This window comes from Polyodon spathula, chromosome 1 (genome assembly GCF_017654505.1).
Source record: "Polyodon spathula isolate WHYD16114869_AA chromosome 1, ASM1765450v1, whole genome shotgun sequence".
Taxonomy (NCBI): Eukaryota; Metazoa; Chordata; class Actinopteri; order Acipenseriformes; family Polyodontidae; genus Polyodon; species Polyodon spathula.
The window spans coordinates 26,691,214-26,707,658 of NC_054534.1; the positions used below are offsets into that span (position 1 = coordinate 26,691,214).

The 16,445-nt window shown below is 36.1% G+C and overlaps 1 protein-coding gene across 1 annotated transcript; it reads left to right on the forward strand.

Annotated features, from left to right (window-relative positions):
* Positions 1 to 1,185: 1,185 nt before the first annotated feature.
* On the forward strand, positions 1,186 to 6,861 carry LOC121316345 (cyclin-G2-like). The gene is made up of 8 exons (XM_041251413.1): positions 1,186 to 1,400; positions 2,795 to 2,924; positions 3,043 to 3,180; positions 3,551 to 3,801; positions 4,197 to 4,275; positions 4,379 to 4,477; positions 4,726 to 4,928; positions 5,529 to 6,861. The coding sequence occupies exons 2-8, from the start codon at positions 2,796 to 2,798 to the stop codon at positions 5,653 to 5,655; spliced, it is 1,026 nt and encodes a 341-aa protein (XP_041107347.1). The 5' UTR covers positions 1,186 to 1,400; position 2,795; the 3' UTR covers positions 5,656 to 6,861.
* Positions 6,862 to 16,445: the final 9,584 nt, after the last annotated feature.

Consider the following 16,445-nt stretch of genomic DNA (forward strand, 5'->3'; position numbering starts at 1 on the left):
GTGTCCTATGGGACTGGTTGATCTTTCACCTTCTTCTTTTCGTAACCAGTCTGGAGCCTTTCCCTTTGAAGGAGCTGTTTGAATTAAGATCATGTGTGTTTTATAATACTTACATGTGATAAAACTGTATTTTAAAATGTTTGGGAACTGAAGGTGATACAGTATCATCTGTGCCTTGGCCCTGAATAATTGTGTTGGTTTTGTGAACCTCCAGTTTGAAGAGTTGAATATGACCGTTACACTACATCTTTTATATTGTTAAAATAGTAAAATAAATAATAATAATAATAATAATAATAATAATAATAATAATAATAATAATAATAATAATAAAACACTTAATTTTGATAATCAGAGTGACATTACCTTTTCAGAACAGGATAATTTTATGAACAAGAATTTAAAAATTCTAAACTACAACTTGTATTGTATGTTTAGTTTGTTTTTTTGTTTTTGTTTTTTTTAGAAAACGTTTATAATGCAAAGGCTTTATGACTCAAGTGTACTATTTAAAAAGAAAATGTTTGTACTTTGTAAGCTAAAGAAATACATTTTATTAAAACAGGTCTTCAATAAGATGTATCGCTTACATGACATACCGACATGGACAAACAGTTTAATATTATTTAGGAGTCACGGATATGTGAGTTGGAGTAAAAGACCAAAGATGGATGGGTCCTGGGGTTCCCGTAGCTGGTTTGCATAAAACAGCAATCTACAAAATACCTTTATAGCTAAATCTGTCCAGCGACAAATCGTATTAGCAATGAAAGTGAATGGTGTCTGATAATATCAACCAATCTCGTCCAGCTAATAAAACGCCTCTGACCAATCATGAGTCTAGATTTCCATCCCAACGACCAACCAGCATACGATATTTTCGGCGGACTTTTCAAACACACAAGACAAACTAGGAGATTTAAAAGTAGTGCTTCGGCCGCCTCACGGGACCCATAACTCCGCTTAACAGAGAAAGAATAATGTAAAGACGTGTACATTAAAATGTATATATTCCTTTTTTAAAAAAAAATCGTGAAACTGTAACATATAGATGTTATAACTGATTTATGGGAATTAGGTGCTTGTTAGTAAAATATTTTAATTAAAACAACAGGGACTATATTTTGTGGCAGGAACTTGTTGTAGTCTTCCGCTAGTTTATGACGTAAAGCCCTAGGCGTAGAGAATAACAACAAGAGCAATTTATATACCGAGACGAGCAGACAAGGAAGAGCAAAGAACCGAGCAAAATATGTTATTTTAAACATATTTTATTAGTACAAAAACACACAATGGAAGCTTAAAAATTAACGAGATTTTTTGTATACGCAAGGGTGTTTTTTTTTTTTCTTCTTCATTTTTCTTTTGGATAGCCGAATATTTAAATAATCCCCGAAAAGGTAATTTTACAGTTTCTGTTTTTATAATTCGCTATAATGTTCGTATTATGTATGTGTAAGGAAATTATATGACGAGGCACATATTTACTCACAATTGAGTTTACAGTGTTGACAGACATTACTGTGTGTGTACGTTGTTTTTTTTATTTTTATTTTTATTTTAATTTTCTCTGTTGGCTAAAAAAAATTACAGTGTAGTTCTGTTATTTACTGCTGATAGACAGTAAGTAGAGTACATTTTCTCATGAAGTTGTTTAAAAAATGTTTGCCTTTCATTTATTTATTTATGGGTTTAAAACAACTGTACACTGTATATCTAAAAGTAAACTAGATCCTTGGATCCGACCATAATCTATTTTTAAAGTTTTTTGTTTTTGTTTTTTTTACAGTAAAAGCGGGGGGGGGGGGGGGTTAATTAAACAGCTTTAATGTATTTACCAGATCCAAGGTTGTGATTGTGATTTTAAGTACCTTGGCATATATATGTTATTGTTATGTCTATTTCTTTGTTGCGATGAAGGGGTGTACTGTAGTGCAAAAAGGGCATATTGATCCATATTCGAACTGTGTAGAATGTTTTTTTTATCAATATAAATACAATAATTAGGCTAAACCGGTACGTTTTATTCATGCTATTGTTACTCTGGTTAATTTAATTGAAAAAAGAACGTTTCCTAGAAAAAAAAATGCCATGGATACAGTAACGACCCCCCCCCCCCGGTCCCCTAGTTCTTCAAACAAATAAGGGGGGCGTAACCCAGGTTCATGTATTTACTGTTTCATGCTTTGTGAATTCATTATCTCTGTACTGCAAATTTAGATGTTTAATTTAATTGCACATGGTGCTTGCAGTGTTTTTTTTATTTTATTTTTTAATCAGGTACATTGTGGTGACAGAAAATATCGCTGGTGTTTGTTTTGTACTCCGGGTATAACAAACATAGTTAATGTTACTTTTTTTTTTTTTTTAACGCTATGGCCGGAATGTTATTAGGGTAAAAAAAGATATAGAAATAAAGTACCTGTGCTGCGGTGTTACAGTATGTAATACACCAAACAGAAAATCTTGTTTACATTGTTTTGTTTCTCATTTCTTATGGCTAGGTTTTTTTTTTTAATTCCTGGGCTGTGAAGTTGATACACTCTGATTTATTTTAGTTTTGGTTTAAATTAGACAACATTTTTAGGCGAATTGCGTATTTTCGTTCTTGTTTTGCAAGCGGCATATCCGTGGTGTACGTGATCTGAAGACAACACCCGTCTGTAACGCCAGAGACGTCAATCTAAACTAAGGGGAGGGCTTTGTATACCCCTCCCCCTTTACAACTAAAGCCAGGGCGTTTTGTTTATAAAAACGAATCGATCTCAACTGTTTATTTTTTCCCTCTGCTCAGGATGAAGGATTTAACAGCCCATAGTAACGAAGCCTTGAAATACCTGAAACAGCTTAATCTGCATCTAGAACAGGAGACGAATTTCCTGCCCAAGCAAACTGGATTAAACCTGATTGAGTCTGCTCCAGAGGTGAGCTTTAAAACGTATAGATTTGTGAAGTGTATTGCTGAGAAATAATACTTTAGTTAAATTGAATGTGTATCTATATGTACGTTTACTAATACATATATATGCTTTTAATATGCAGAATGACAACTGTGTCTCAGCAAAACGCAGAGATGCCAAAGTTGAAGATCTCTGGAGCTTGACGAACTTTTTTGGGTTTAGTACGGAGACCTTTGTCCTCGCTGTAAATCTGCTGGATAGATTTTTAGCAATGATGAAGGTAAAACTTAAATACATAAATAACCATTGCATCTTCTGATTGCTTGTTTAGTTGTACTTACAGGATATACAGTTTAAGACCTTTACTTCAATATTTCTGTTGCCTTGTTTAGTTGGGCTTGACTAATTACATATAATTCACTGATTAGCTAGTACAGGTAGCATTACACCATTTGCAGTAATAGTTAATTAGTTGTTTATAGGTATGTGTATAAATATATAAATTCATTCAAAGTGTATGTACCAGTAGAGGAAGTTTTGAGATGAATGTAAAGTCATTGAACACATTTAGAAGCAAAAGATAAGGTAATGTGCACAGTTGACCACATGCCAATATATCTCTGTATTCTGTTTCTCTCTATCCTGCTTAGGTGCAGCCCAAACACTTGTCCTGCATTGGAGTCTGTTGCTTCAACATTGCAGCTAAAGTAGTGGAAGAGCAGTGTAATATTCCGCCCACCCATGACATAATCCGCATCAGTCAGTGCAAATGCACTGTTTCAGACCTCAAAAGAATGGAGAAAATCATTTCTGAAAAACTGAAGTTTCAGTTTAAAGCTATAACTGCCTTAACCTTTTTGCACTTGTACCACGCTGTTGCACTTTCACATACCTCAGAAAGGTAGGCTTCTTGTTTTAAGCATGCATCCAATGTCACTATATTTAATTAGAAATGGAAGGCTGTGGGCTGTGAATAAAAGGAGAATCGCTATCACCAAGAATCCACAATTTAAAGAGGGACTTTCCAGTTAGAAGTTGGCATGCATCTGTTTAAATTAATATTTTAGCTTCTTGATATCTCTTGTTAATTATTACATCTTGAAATATATGCATTTGCTGTAACAAATATAATACATGCACACAGGTACAAATTATATTTTTGTTTGGGCAGTTCTTTGGAAAGTTAAACACTAATTGATTTGATTGCTGCTATTGAAATCCTGTACTTTTTTGCAATGTACATGTTAACTGCGATGACCGAGCAGATGCTCAAATGTGCTGCGTTTCCTTTTTCAGAAAGGAGATTCTGAATCTCGACAAACTCGAAGCCCAGCTAAAAGCCTGCTACTGTCGATTTATGTTCTCTAAGGCAAAAGTAAGTTTCAGATCTTTAATTTAATTTGTATAATTCCGGTACTGAAGATAAATTGCTCCGAATAATAGACATTAATATATATATATATACATTTTCCTTCCAGCCATCAGTATTAGCCCTGTCTCTGCTCACTCTGGAGATTGAATCCCTGAAGTCCCGAGACTTGTGTGAAACTGCACAGCTTGTTCAGAAACATTCAAGGGTAAGCTGGACAGACAAAAAACAAGTGTCATTTAAGACTGTATTACAGTTTCAGTGTGCTGAGACTGTGTATTCGTTTAGATTGGTAACTAATTGCAACATGAATAAGTTTTATTTGAAACTGAAATGTTGCATACACTGCCTTGCATTTCTTTTTAAACTAGCTCAATAACTCTTGCAATATAGGCAAATGGCTTTTTAAATTTTAACTGAAATCTGGTGACTAACAAGAACTTTTTTTGTCACTAGATTGTTGATGGGGATTTGCTGTACTGGAGAGAATTGGTATCTAAATGTTTGGCAGAATATTCTTCACCTGAATGTAGCAAACCCGATCACAAGAAATTGATGTGGATTGTTTCCAGGCGAACAGCTCAGAGTCTGCACAGCAGTTACTGCTGTATTCCAGAGCTGCCGACAATTCCTGAGGGAGGCTGGGATGAGAGTGAAAGGTATGCTATTGGACTAGGAAGCTCAGCTTTTTCAAACTGGTGACTGACAATTAAGCTTTAATTATGGAGCATTATAGTTTTTACCAAAAAATAAATGGATCAAGCAGCATCACTTTCCACTGTTGCAGGAGTGATTGCTTTTAAAAATGTGTGGTGCAGAATATTGCTTTATAGTTAGGCCTGTGTGCTTATATGTGCATATCTTTAAAAATGGAATCTTCCTTATGTTGCTTTTGTAGTCTGGGTCACAGTTAATTTTACAATGACGGGGATACAGTTACTGATCAGTTACATAAACCTTGAACATGGCTGGATGCCAAACACAACTTGATCGACATTCATATTTTTCAGGAGGTCTTGTTTTGCTTCTAATCTCCTTTACTTCTAGTTCTTTTAATCTATTTCTTTTTTTTTTTCTTGTCATTAAGTATAAGGGCTGGTTCATATTTAGATGTTAGTGTAAAAAAAAGTTACCTTTTACAATATACACACATGAGCAGAACTATACATAAGTTAGTTATACAAGTCTGATATTCTTATAGAATTGTTTACAATGCATTTATCTTCAGGTCCTAATTTCTTCTTGTCCCCCCCCACCAGTGAGGACTCATGTGAAGACATGAGCTGTGGAGAGGAGAGTCTGAGCAGCTCCCCAATGAGTCATCTGGATGGGGCTTTCTTTCCAGAAGATCTCCGTCGCAAACCCAAGTGGCTTTCAGTACAGTAGCAACTGTGAATCTTGTTTTAGACTGAGGAGGTCTTAGTACAACATGTCATTTCTGTTGATTCCACACCAGTCTTCATTGGAGTTCTGCTCACATAATATTGGGCTAAACCAAGTGCCTGTGGGACACGTACATTTTCTATATGTGGTTGTTCAGTTTCGACATGTTGCCGTAAGAAATAATTTTACAGGTTGCATTGATTTGGCAGCTGACTGTTATGCTAGGATTTTAAACATATTGGTTTGTGAAAGTTTGCTTCCAGTTAGTAGGAATACAATTTTGATTGTAGATTAATTAGTTCTGTTTGTACTTTTTACATTCCTGAAGGTAAAGCACAAAGCAGCAGTATCAATACTTGCTATGATGCCAAGTACATCATTCTTGTGTTCCTCATTTGAAAAACACAGTTGAATATCAGGGGAAATGCCAAAATAGTTATTTTGCACATTATTTTTATCTTTCAAGATGAGAGTAGCTTGCAGGAACAAAAAAACAAACTGTGCCTGTGCATGAAACTCACTGTTTGAGGTGCAGAATGGCTGTGAAGCATCTATGGTGCTACAATGTGTATTGTGCTTTACTGCAGACTTTTCTGAATTGCTCTGAATTTTGTTTTGTTATACTTTGAGATTATATTGCATGATTTTTTTTGTTGTGAATTTACTTTTAAGTGGCAACTTAGTTTGCATAAAAGAGTTTACATGCAAGAGTAAAGAGTATGTTGTATGTGATAAGATCTGATTAGTTTAAAATGTGAGTGGTGTCAGGTTTGGCTTGTATGAACATTTGTTGTAAGTTGACTGATACTGTGTGTAAAGCTAACTTTGTAAAAAGAAAAAAATACAACATGTATAAAAATTGTAAAATGCCAAAAAGTGAATATATATAAAAAAAAAAAAATTGTGTTAATGTACAGAAAATTGCACACATTTATATAAAGTTATTTGAAATGTAAAATGTTCATTAGAAATGTAGCATTGTGTATAATTGCCTGTAGATATTAACTTATTGTTCATAGTTATAAATATTGTAAATTTAGTTGTCATGATTCTGAAAATTTTGCAAGAATCTCAGGCAAATAAAAAATACTTTCTTTTTTTTATATATAAATGTTTTGGTCTTTTTGTGGGATTGTCAACCTTTAAGTGCTAGATACTTTTTAAACCTCATTTAACTATTTCATAATGAATATTTTACTGGTTCCCTACCCCAAAGTCTGTTTTTATTGAAGAATTGTGAACAGCTTAGATATATGTGGACTAGTCCTAACCTTGTTTTGCAGTCATGTGGGACATGATTTAGTGCTCAGAATCGGCTTTCTATAGGGGGTGCACTATTCTGTTCCAAAGTGTATTCGGTGTGGAAACACATTTGATTTCATATTGAACTCATTATTTAGAAGACTTTAAAGAACCTAAACTATAATCAGAGAAAGCCGAAAAGAAGCGTACTGTGGTTCATTTTTGAACACACAGGTACCCTCCTTGATAAGATGGATCCCTATCCATCTTTCTCAGGCTGTGACTGTTAAAATACTTTGTGACTATTAATTATTGGATGTTTGTTCAAACAGTGTTTTTTTTTTTTTTTTTGACCTAGTATTCTGATATGTTAATACGATGCCTGTTTGTGTTCGTCCAAACTGCATGCTACCCGAACCTACTTTGTGAACTGAGGGGATGAAACGCATTTAAGGGATTGGGTTTAAATCACTATTGGATGTGGTATTACTGTAGTTTAGGGTACTTAGACATCAAGTAAAGTCTCATTCAATATGAAGCCTTGTCCTTATAATTGTTATTTGCTAGTTTATAATATGCTGTAGCTGTTGTGTTTGCTTTCCTTTTGAGAAGTTAAAGACTACGATGGGCATGGCATTTGTCACCAACTCCTAAATATTTAGGCCTTCATTGTTTTCCAAAGAAACGAGGATTGGTTTGCCTTGCTCAGGTCTGCCAAGTTGATCCGATTGGGTGTATGATGCAGTGATGATGTCATTCACAGTAGCAGTGCTGTCACATACTTGGAACCTGCCACCACCAGAAGTTATCAGTTGTCAGTGATAGATCATTTGCTAAATAAGACTAAACTAGATCCTGATTGCAGTGTACCAAGTCAGATTCGTGATGATCCTGTTCATGTGGATTAATTTAGTACTGTGAAGGATAAGACTAACTTAGCATTTACTGCTACAATGTTTTGCAGAGACAGCTGCCTTTTTCCCGTGAAATGATTAGTCATTTGAAAACTACGACTACTTTCTTATGTCTGTTATATTCAGGCAGTCAGATCTGTGAGAATAAAGTCTTGCGCAATAAGGTAATATATATAGGCGCCTGTTATAAAGTTTTTATGCATGTACCTTTGATACCGTTTTCAGTTTAACGCAGTAAAATCAGTTAATGTGCTTTAACTATAAACAACAAATTGTCCATCATGCAATGAAACTGTTCTGTGCCTATGCAGCAGTGTTGGCAGCTTAAAATGCAAGTATGATCTGCCAGTTTGAAATGTGCACAGAAAGACATGAAATGACATTTATTTGTACTTAAATATTTTTGCTTGAATCACACTGGTGTAATACAAATATGTCTTTCTTTTTGATCAGGGATCCCTTTATATATTGAATTCCACATATCAGATTAGTAGAGAAGGGTTTATCAGCTATGACCAAAAGTTTTGCATCACCTAGAATTTTAGGATTGAGACATAATTTTTATATTTTACTGAGAACCATGTAATCAAAGAAACTACAAAATGATATCACAAAAGTCTACCGGAAGCCATAATAGTAGTACAGTATTTCATGTTAGATTTCAAAATGTCAAATTTATACATTTTTGTCAGTTTCTCTTAACTATATGGAAAACTACAAAACTGTATGTCCATTTTAATATATTAATGTAACATTATTAAGCAGGTTTCATTTGACTTTATGATGCACAATTAGTTAATTCTATAGGGTTATGCAAAACTTTTGGCCACAGTTGTAGGTTAGTCCTTATTATTTGTCTAACTTGTTCTGATCAGTTAAACCAATTACCGGGATCATCTGTTTGGTGCGCTGCAATCAGGATTAAGTCAGTACAGATATGCAGGAATTTTTCTAGTTCGCACTTTAGTCCACTTGTGAACTGAATCACTGGTGCGTTACAATTGACCAGTTTAATTTATGGTTGAAGTAAAGTGTGCATGATTGTAGTTACAGTAAAGAGTCACCAAGGAATCATATTTTTGTCAAACTTAGTTTATTTTATCAAAACAGTAAGGAATAAGGAGTTTTGTGAAAAGGGCCCATTGTTACAAATTTCATATTTGTATGTTCTCTATCTTGTTTTGTCCACACATTCTTCAGGCACACAGAACCACACCCAAACTAGTTTATATAAAACAGGTTTTGCAAATTAGTAACAAGACTATTATTCCCATAAATGTGTAATGCCCATAAACATGGATCATGATATGTTCTCTATCTTTTCTTGTTTTGTCAAAAAACAAATCTAGAATACAAGCACCGGTCTCATCCCCCGACTGCAGCCGGCTGGCATATCTACAATACTACTGAACTGAACAGTTATCTTTCCCTTCTGTTACAGCTGTAAAAAATATAAAATACAGATTAGCATGTAAGGCAGAGGGCAGACACCTTCACACCTAGTACTGTACACAGCAGATCCGTTCTTGTCAAAACATGTAGCTATATGTTGATGAATTGTATTTTATTTGTGTATTTTTTATCTTTATGAATGTCTGTGTTCATGAGAAGTGCTGGATTGATGAAGAAGTTCACCATCCACAGTGCCTGATGCAAAGCAGTCTCAAAAATTGTATACGCATGGCAAGGGTCTTTTAAAATGAGCAAATATTGAGCAATAAGGATGAGAGCAAGAGCCAATCCTTGGCCTCTCCTTCTGAGAAAGCCACAAAGGTGCCTGATAAATGCCGCCTCACAACCTTGTTTAAGCATTTGAGCTGTTTTAAATTCTGAATGCCATGCAACACCCTTTGAGGAATAACTATGACAGGCAGTTTATCCAAGGCATCCATCTTTCTATGGATTCCTATTGCGGGCCAGAGGGCTGTTGGAGGGCAAACACAAGCTGTTGCTAGGAATGCTGTTCCCAGTAAGCTTCAAGTCCAGCCGATTGGCTCTCTGAATATAGAATTATGTTTCTGCTGTAAATGGAAAGAATATACAAATATTTACATAGTGTGATTGACATACTGTATTAAAAAATTCAAATATCTTTTCATTTCATGTTATTCCAGTGGGAGAGCATCTCTACTCTAGTGTAAGATGTCAGTCTGGCTACGCCATGCAATATAATTAATGCATGTGACAGTCTTGCTCTAAATGTGCTACCTGTTCATACAGTGTGTATAAAGTCAAGGGTTAATATATAAACAAAAAGGTACTACATATTATAATTAAGGAAGAGGATAGCAGTTTTGTTTCTAGAACGAATGTACTGACCTTGGTTTGCAGTAGCTCCCATATATGCATCATGCTCTCATCTGTTTGTTGATCAGAGTTCCATGTCGTATTGCTGGTGTCTGTAGCTGCATGCTGGCCTTCACCTGGCCATGTTTTAACATAATCTTTAGGTTTGAACAATACCAGTGGCGGGCAGACTAATCTGATCAACAGGAGCGACGACACTGTTGAATGCAATTTTTTGGTGTTTTGCTATTTGGGGTGTAAAAAAATCTACTAGTTTTCTTACTCATAGATGTCGCATCCTGAAATATAGTGTCACAGTACACTTTTGTCAGTTTTTTTTTTTTTTATTGTAAATGCTATGTATATATAGTTATTTTATGCAACAACAAAAAATATGTTTTTATTTCATATGGTTCATCATTTCAAAACTATATAATTCTCACCTATCAGACAGAAAGGTACTAGATCTGGAATCCGGTGCAATCCAGCACAAATGAAGCCACGTATAAAGTAGTAAAGTTTAAGGTACGTGTATTTTGTGGCTTGGTAAATTAACCTAAATAAAATCTAATCTTCAAAATGAATTATTGAGAGGATACCTCATTGTTTTAATTATTGTCTATACAACACTGTGGTGCTTATTTGGGGGAATATGTGCTTGCCCATCCCTGACCAATAAATTACTGCTAACTGTAATGGCGTGTTTATTTTCCTAATAAATACACTGTATAATTGTGCTAAACACTGGTCATAAATCCCTTGTGTAATAAACAAGGCTACAAGGCATCCTTGTCCATTAGTTATAATCACGCAACCATGGATACAAGCATTCTTATTTAAAAATCTGTTTGTTTACCATTTACTTCAGGAAAGTATAGTGTCAAGTCAAGCTCTGTTATGTCTGTCACTATGGTGACAGGGGTATTAACCTTTGTGTTGGCCAAATTCCAGTATAGGTCAACATTCTGGCCTGGCTAGATTCCTCCATACCATATAAACTCCATTTGAAGTGGGACAGGATGATATACCTGTAAATTCAAGTCTATATATTTTGTTAAAATATCTTCAATTTGACAATGACATCAGAACAGTGAGCACAGAAGCTGCTGTCTTCTACTGGTTTGGACAAAGATCACTGGACATGATGAATAAAAGAGGCCACACTCACAGTTACAAACCACACTGTCATCCACACCTCTTCTGTTGGCTACCTTTAAATCATTTTAAAAATATTATTTTACAAATCTCTACTGGCATTTAACTATCACTTTCCTTAAACTGACATCCTTGCTAAAAGGTAAATAGACTTAAAGACAGATTTCAAATCCAAATTCAGGCGTGAATTCATTAAGGCCCTACTTAACCCTAACCGTAAGAAGTACCCGAGTAATAACAAAGCATGATCCCATTCTTACAGTAAGTTGCATATTTATTATATTGATACTCCCTGTGCATATGTGCATACATAGGATTGTAAAAGGAACCCAGAGCTTCCTGTGTGAACAAACAAAACAAACATTGTTTCAGATCATTATGTTGGTAAAGAGGAATGACATCAAATGTTTCCGTGAGCAGTTGTCAGGTTGTGTATATAAACAATATAATATACACCATCCACTAGAGTGTATCCAGAAGGTTGTTATTTGTTTTCTCCTCGGTGCTTCTGTTAACCGTTCGGGATGGCTTATGCTCTTTAAGGCACTATATAAGACCAATATTGTTGTTGTTGTTGTTGTTGTCGTCGTCATAGTTGGGAGTTAGAGTATAAAATTAGTTCTTCTTTCCGTTGGCTGAATTACCTGGCTTTTATAAAGAAATTAGATTGCAGTAACTTTTCAAGGTACCAATACACTGCTACAATAATAGCAAGGCCTTGGGTATTTCCCATGTCCCAGTCCTTCGGTATTGAACACACAGACCCACATTGTATGTATGTTATGTAGTACTGTACACTATAATAATACTGTGCCATGGCTTCTGCTTACATGTTCTTTACATGGTTGATCAGTTTCAGGTTAGATCTTGTTGTTTGAGTGTTTATGACTACAGTAGCAGTAACAAGTGTCCAGATTACACCGTGTAACAATTTTTTTTTGCTCCTGGGTAGTAAGTGTTATTTCCTAATTGCTTATGCCTCAAAAGTATAGAAAATGGCTATTATTCCCCACAAACTTTGCTTTTGTGACCAGGACAGTGATATTTTGAAATTTACCTATTTTCCAGAACATTCCAGATAGATTCAGTGCTGAGTAAACTTGGAGTAACTTCTAGAACTTTCTAGAACTTCCCAGTAATATAAATAGTAGTATAAATACAGGGGCCTTAAGCCCACCAGTTCAGTTTAGTTCCAGCTGCCTAAGTGGATACATAGCTGCATTTTTCTGAGATGACATCAAGAGGCTGCAATGGTGGCATTCCTGATGGGTCTCCAAGGCGGTTTTACCAAGTTTCCCTGCTATCTTTGCCTTTGGGACAGCAGAGACACCAAGGCGCACTACCACAGGCGGGACTGGCCACAGCGGACCGAGTTCTCTGTGGGGAGGAACAACGTCAAGTGGGAGCCACTGGTGGACCCCCGGAAGGTGCTGATGCCACCACTGCACATCAAATTGGGCCTTATGAAACAATTTGGCAGAGCTCTAGATAAGGAGTCGGCAGCCTTCAGGTACCTTCAAGACTTCTTCCCTAAGCTGTCTGAGGCAAAGGTCAAAGCAGGTGTCTTCGTCGGACCACAGATAAAGAAGATTCTGGAGTGCAATGAATTCCCCAAGAAGCTCACTAGTAAGGAGAAAGCAGCTTGGAACAGCTTTGTCGGAGTGGTTCGGGGCTTTAATGAATTTGTATTTTCTACACGATGCAAGTTTGCGGCTAGCCTCTACCACTCATAAATACATTTAATCTTAACGCGTCTGTTGACAGGCAGGTCTTGGGTCTTGTGTGGCTATTCCCTTACGTTTCGATTTCTATACAGTATCTTGTAGGTTTTTTATCATACACCATTTTCCTAGCTCTCAACTGAGGAAAAAAAATAACAATAAAGGTCATCCAAAGCCTAAATTGGACCTTCTTCAACAGAGAGGACCAAAACAAAACTGCAGTTTTAATTGCAAAATGGCTGAGTACTCAGTTTACTCTCGTCATCTTCCAAATGTTTTTTACAAATGGCATCATTCAGGATTCATCAATCAAGTAAGTCCACAATGTTTTTATTATATTCAGTTGCTTGACTTGTGCTGGAATATACTATATTAGTGTATTACATTTCTTATTAAATGACACAGTACCTCTTGAAACGTGCAATGTTTTATTGAGTATCATAAACCTTTTGAAACCAATCAAATGAATATAGCGTCTCTGCTCATACACACATAGCCACCATATTAACCTACTGCATCTTAATGCAAAAGAGGTGTATTTCACACATACATCAGCAGTGAAGGTGTATCATTAACAATACAGGACCCTAGAATGAATATTTTCAGTTCAAAATAATCTTTGACATGCATAGGTGCTAGTGAATTCAGCTCATAATGTTCAGATTAAAGCTGCATGAACATAAGACATTGACTGGAACATGTTGAACATTATTTAACTGCTGCTCTGGCCAATTTCCATTGCAAAACTGCGGAAAGAGTCACCTGATGTGGTGACATGGAAGGTCCTTAAGGAGTGTAGCATGACCCCCTGCCCTGAAAATGGGAGGAGGCGTATCACAGCTATTCAGGAAGACTTGCCAAAGAACAAGAAAAAAAAGGACATTTGTTGCTGTGCAGTACCTACCTGCTTAATTTCCGTCCGGTCTTGAAAACATGCAGTGCAATGACCAATCAAACAATGACTCAAGGGGTAGAACAGAGCAATACATACCTACATCAGTTGATTTATAATCTTAACCTCACCGTGCTAAATAATATTTTTGTAATATGTTGGTCTGCTTCTACTAAACAGCTAAGGTGACAAATAAAAACGTACATGATTATGAGGCTACACGTAAATACAATATTTTGTATGTTATGTTATAAACAGTACTGCATGCAATATAAATACTGTGAAATGAGAGTTGAGTTTATACCTTACAGGGCAGATCATCCACTGTTTCCATCCATAGATCACTAAATTTGAATATTATTTCAGACATTCTGACATGAACAGTTTTATGTAGGAGTTTCTTAAAGGAATGGATCACAGACCAACCCACCCCCTGCCTTGAAGGCAACATTCAGCAAGAAGCTGCCAGCGTTTGCCTTCCCCTGCCTGCTGCCGTTCACTTGTTAGATGTTTTATTTTGGTTGTCCAGCATTAAGAGCTATGTACAGTACCTAAGTATTGCATATTGTATTCTTTGCTGACTGAGAATATTTCTGTTCCTCTTTCTCAGATTGTTGCCACCATCTGATCACTTGCATGTGCTTTTAGGTTTTGTAAAGAAACATAAAATAATCCCTTCAGTGTCTCAAAATGATTCTCTTTGTGGAGGAGAGGGGGATTCACCTTCAGACATGGAAGATAAGGGACTTTCATTTTACTTCATACAAACATAACAAGTAGAGTTAAGTGGTTGTCCTTTTCACTAATCAGTATAGAATCTCTCATACTGGGTCCTGTAAAATGTACTCTTATGTTGTTGTATTTTGTAGGTACTCCTATAACTTCATGTCAGTTTCTATTTGGTAATTCATTTTGCCACATCGTTAGGGTCTGTGAACCTTCTTTTTTTCATTTGCACCTCAGTGAATGTGGGCTGTTACACGACAGGTTGTTAATACGTTTTCATGTGTAACGGGCTGGTCTATCTCCGATTTTCATTGTAAACTCTGGTTGGAGTTGGTTTGGGTTTACTGTTTTTGGTTCACTTGTAATGGGTGGTTGGTGTAGACCAGTTTTGGGTTTGTCTCAGTCAAATGCACAGGAAGTATACCGGAGGCCTAGCTGAGCAAGATCTGTTTGTTGAACTTCCATTATCACCATGGTGACATAGTGGGAAGCTGGTTAATCACCTCAGGCAAATACTTTGCCCTTGCTCAGTAAGAAAGTACCGAGGCCTACAATACACCAAAGATCCCAGCAATAAGGTACGCAAGAGTACAGAGAAGTCATTGGAAACTCCCATTCAAAACTTGCCTGAGCAAACAGCATACAGCATTACTGTTTTCACTGACAGGACTGTCATTTAGATTGCTTCATATGTACAATCATGTCATATGAACCATGTGTGATGATGATACAGTAACGGAACAATGAAGATGTTTGAAAACTGTAAGTGTGCTGACCAGAGTGCTCAAATTAATCAGGTGAAAAACTTTCTTTGCTTCATACAACCATATATTCTAAACAACCAAAATACCTTTAACACAAGAAGAGTGATTATGCTTCTCCACAAGGATGACTTTTTATCACATCATCCAGCACAATGTTTAATTTGCATGACATCTTCATTAGAACTGTACGTGTGAGTGACACATCATGGGAGGTGCCTGAAACCAACCACCAGACAGGTAGAGCAGTGTTTAGACAAGGACAGCTGATTCCAAACTGAGTAATGCAGTTTCAATGCTGTGGTTAATGACTCAGCTAGTAACAAGTGTTTATGATGTAACAATTGCAGTATGTTGCTCTAGTGCCGGATTGCCGTCAATGAGCTGCTACGGTATTTGTAAGTAATCTCGTCAGACCTGATGACATTTCTGTGAAATACAGTACGTTAAATCCATGGAACGCTGGGAAGGTCAGGGAGATTCCCCACACAGCACTACTAGCATAACTTCCTGTTTTAGTAAAGTGTTTCCTTTATTTAGACTTAAATTGAAACCATTCAACAATGCAAGACATACAGTGGAATAATATCAAGTTAATGAAGTATACTCAGATACAGTCCAACAGTTCAAATAACATTTACACAATATGCAGTTTCTTAATATCTTGACAAGGTTGAACAACATCCTTGCGTACAGTTCTTTCCAAATACTACCCTGCAGCCCTATTCTCAATACTTTAAGGACTGTTTTAAAGGAAGGTTTTGTTAAGCATTTCTAATAACCATTTTGATTAATCAAATCAAGTTTGCTGCCCCTGAAAACAATGTTTCAGAGATATAGGAAGGGTAAGCATAGTTAGAGCTGAGAGATGGTTTATAAACATTGAAACAATCCCTTAATGAGTTGTGGACAGGCTTCGTGGTAACCTCTCCACAAAGAGGTTCCAGCTACAAGCTAGAACTTGTGCTGGTTCTGACCAAACAGGAACACATGTATAACTTCTGAAGTAAAAGTAAAGTAAAAAAGTAATCTCTAGAGAACTGTACTTAATAAGACCACAGTTCTCTTGATTTCACTGATAAGGTGGTGACCTCCC

Excerpts from the sequence above, each read along its gene's own strand:
- LOC121316345 (XM_041251413.1), top strand. The coding sequence starts at position 2,796 with ATGAAGGATTTAACAGCCCATAGTAACGAAGCCTTGAAATACCTGAAA. Across the intron at positions 3,802-4,196 it reads CTTTCACATACCTCAGAAAG|AAAGGAGATTCTGAATCTCG; the intron begins GTAGGCTTCTTG and ends TTCCTTTTTCAG. Across the intron at positions 4,478-4,725 it reads TTGTTCAGAAACATTCAAGG|ATTGTTGATGGGGATTTGCT; the intron begins GTAAGCTGGACA and ends TTTTGTCACTAG.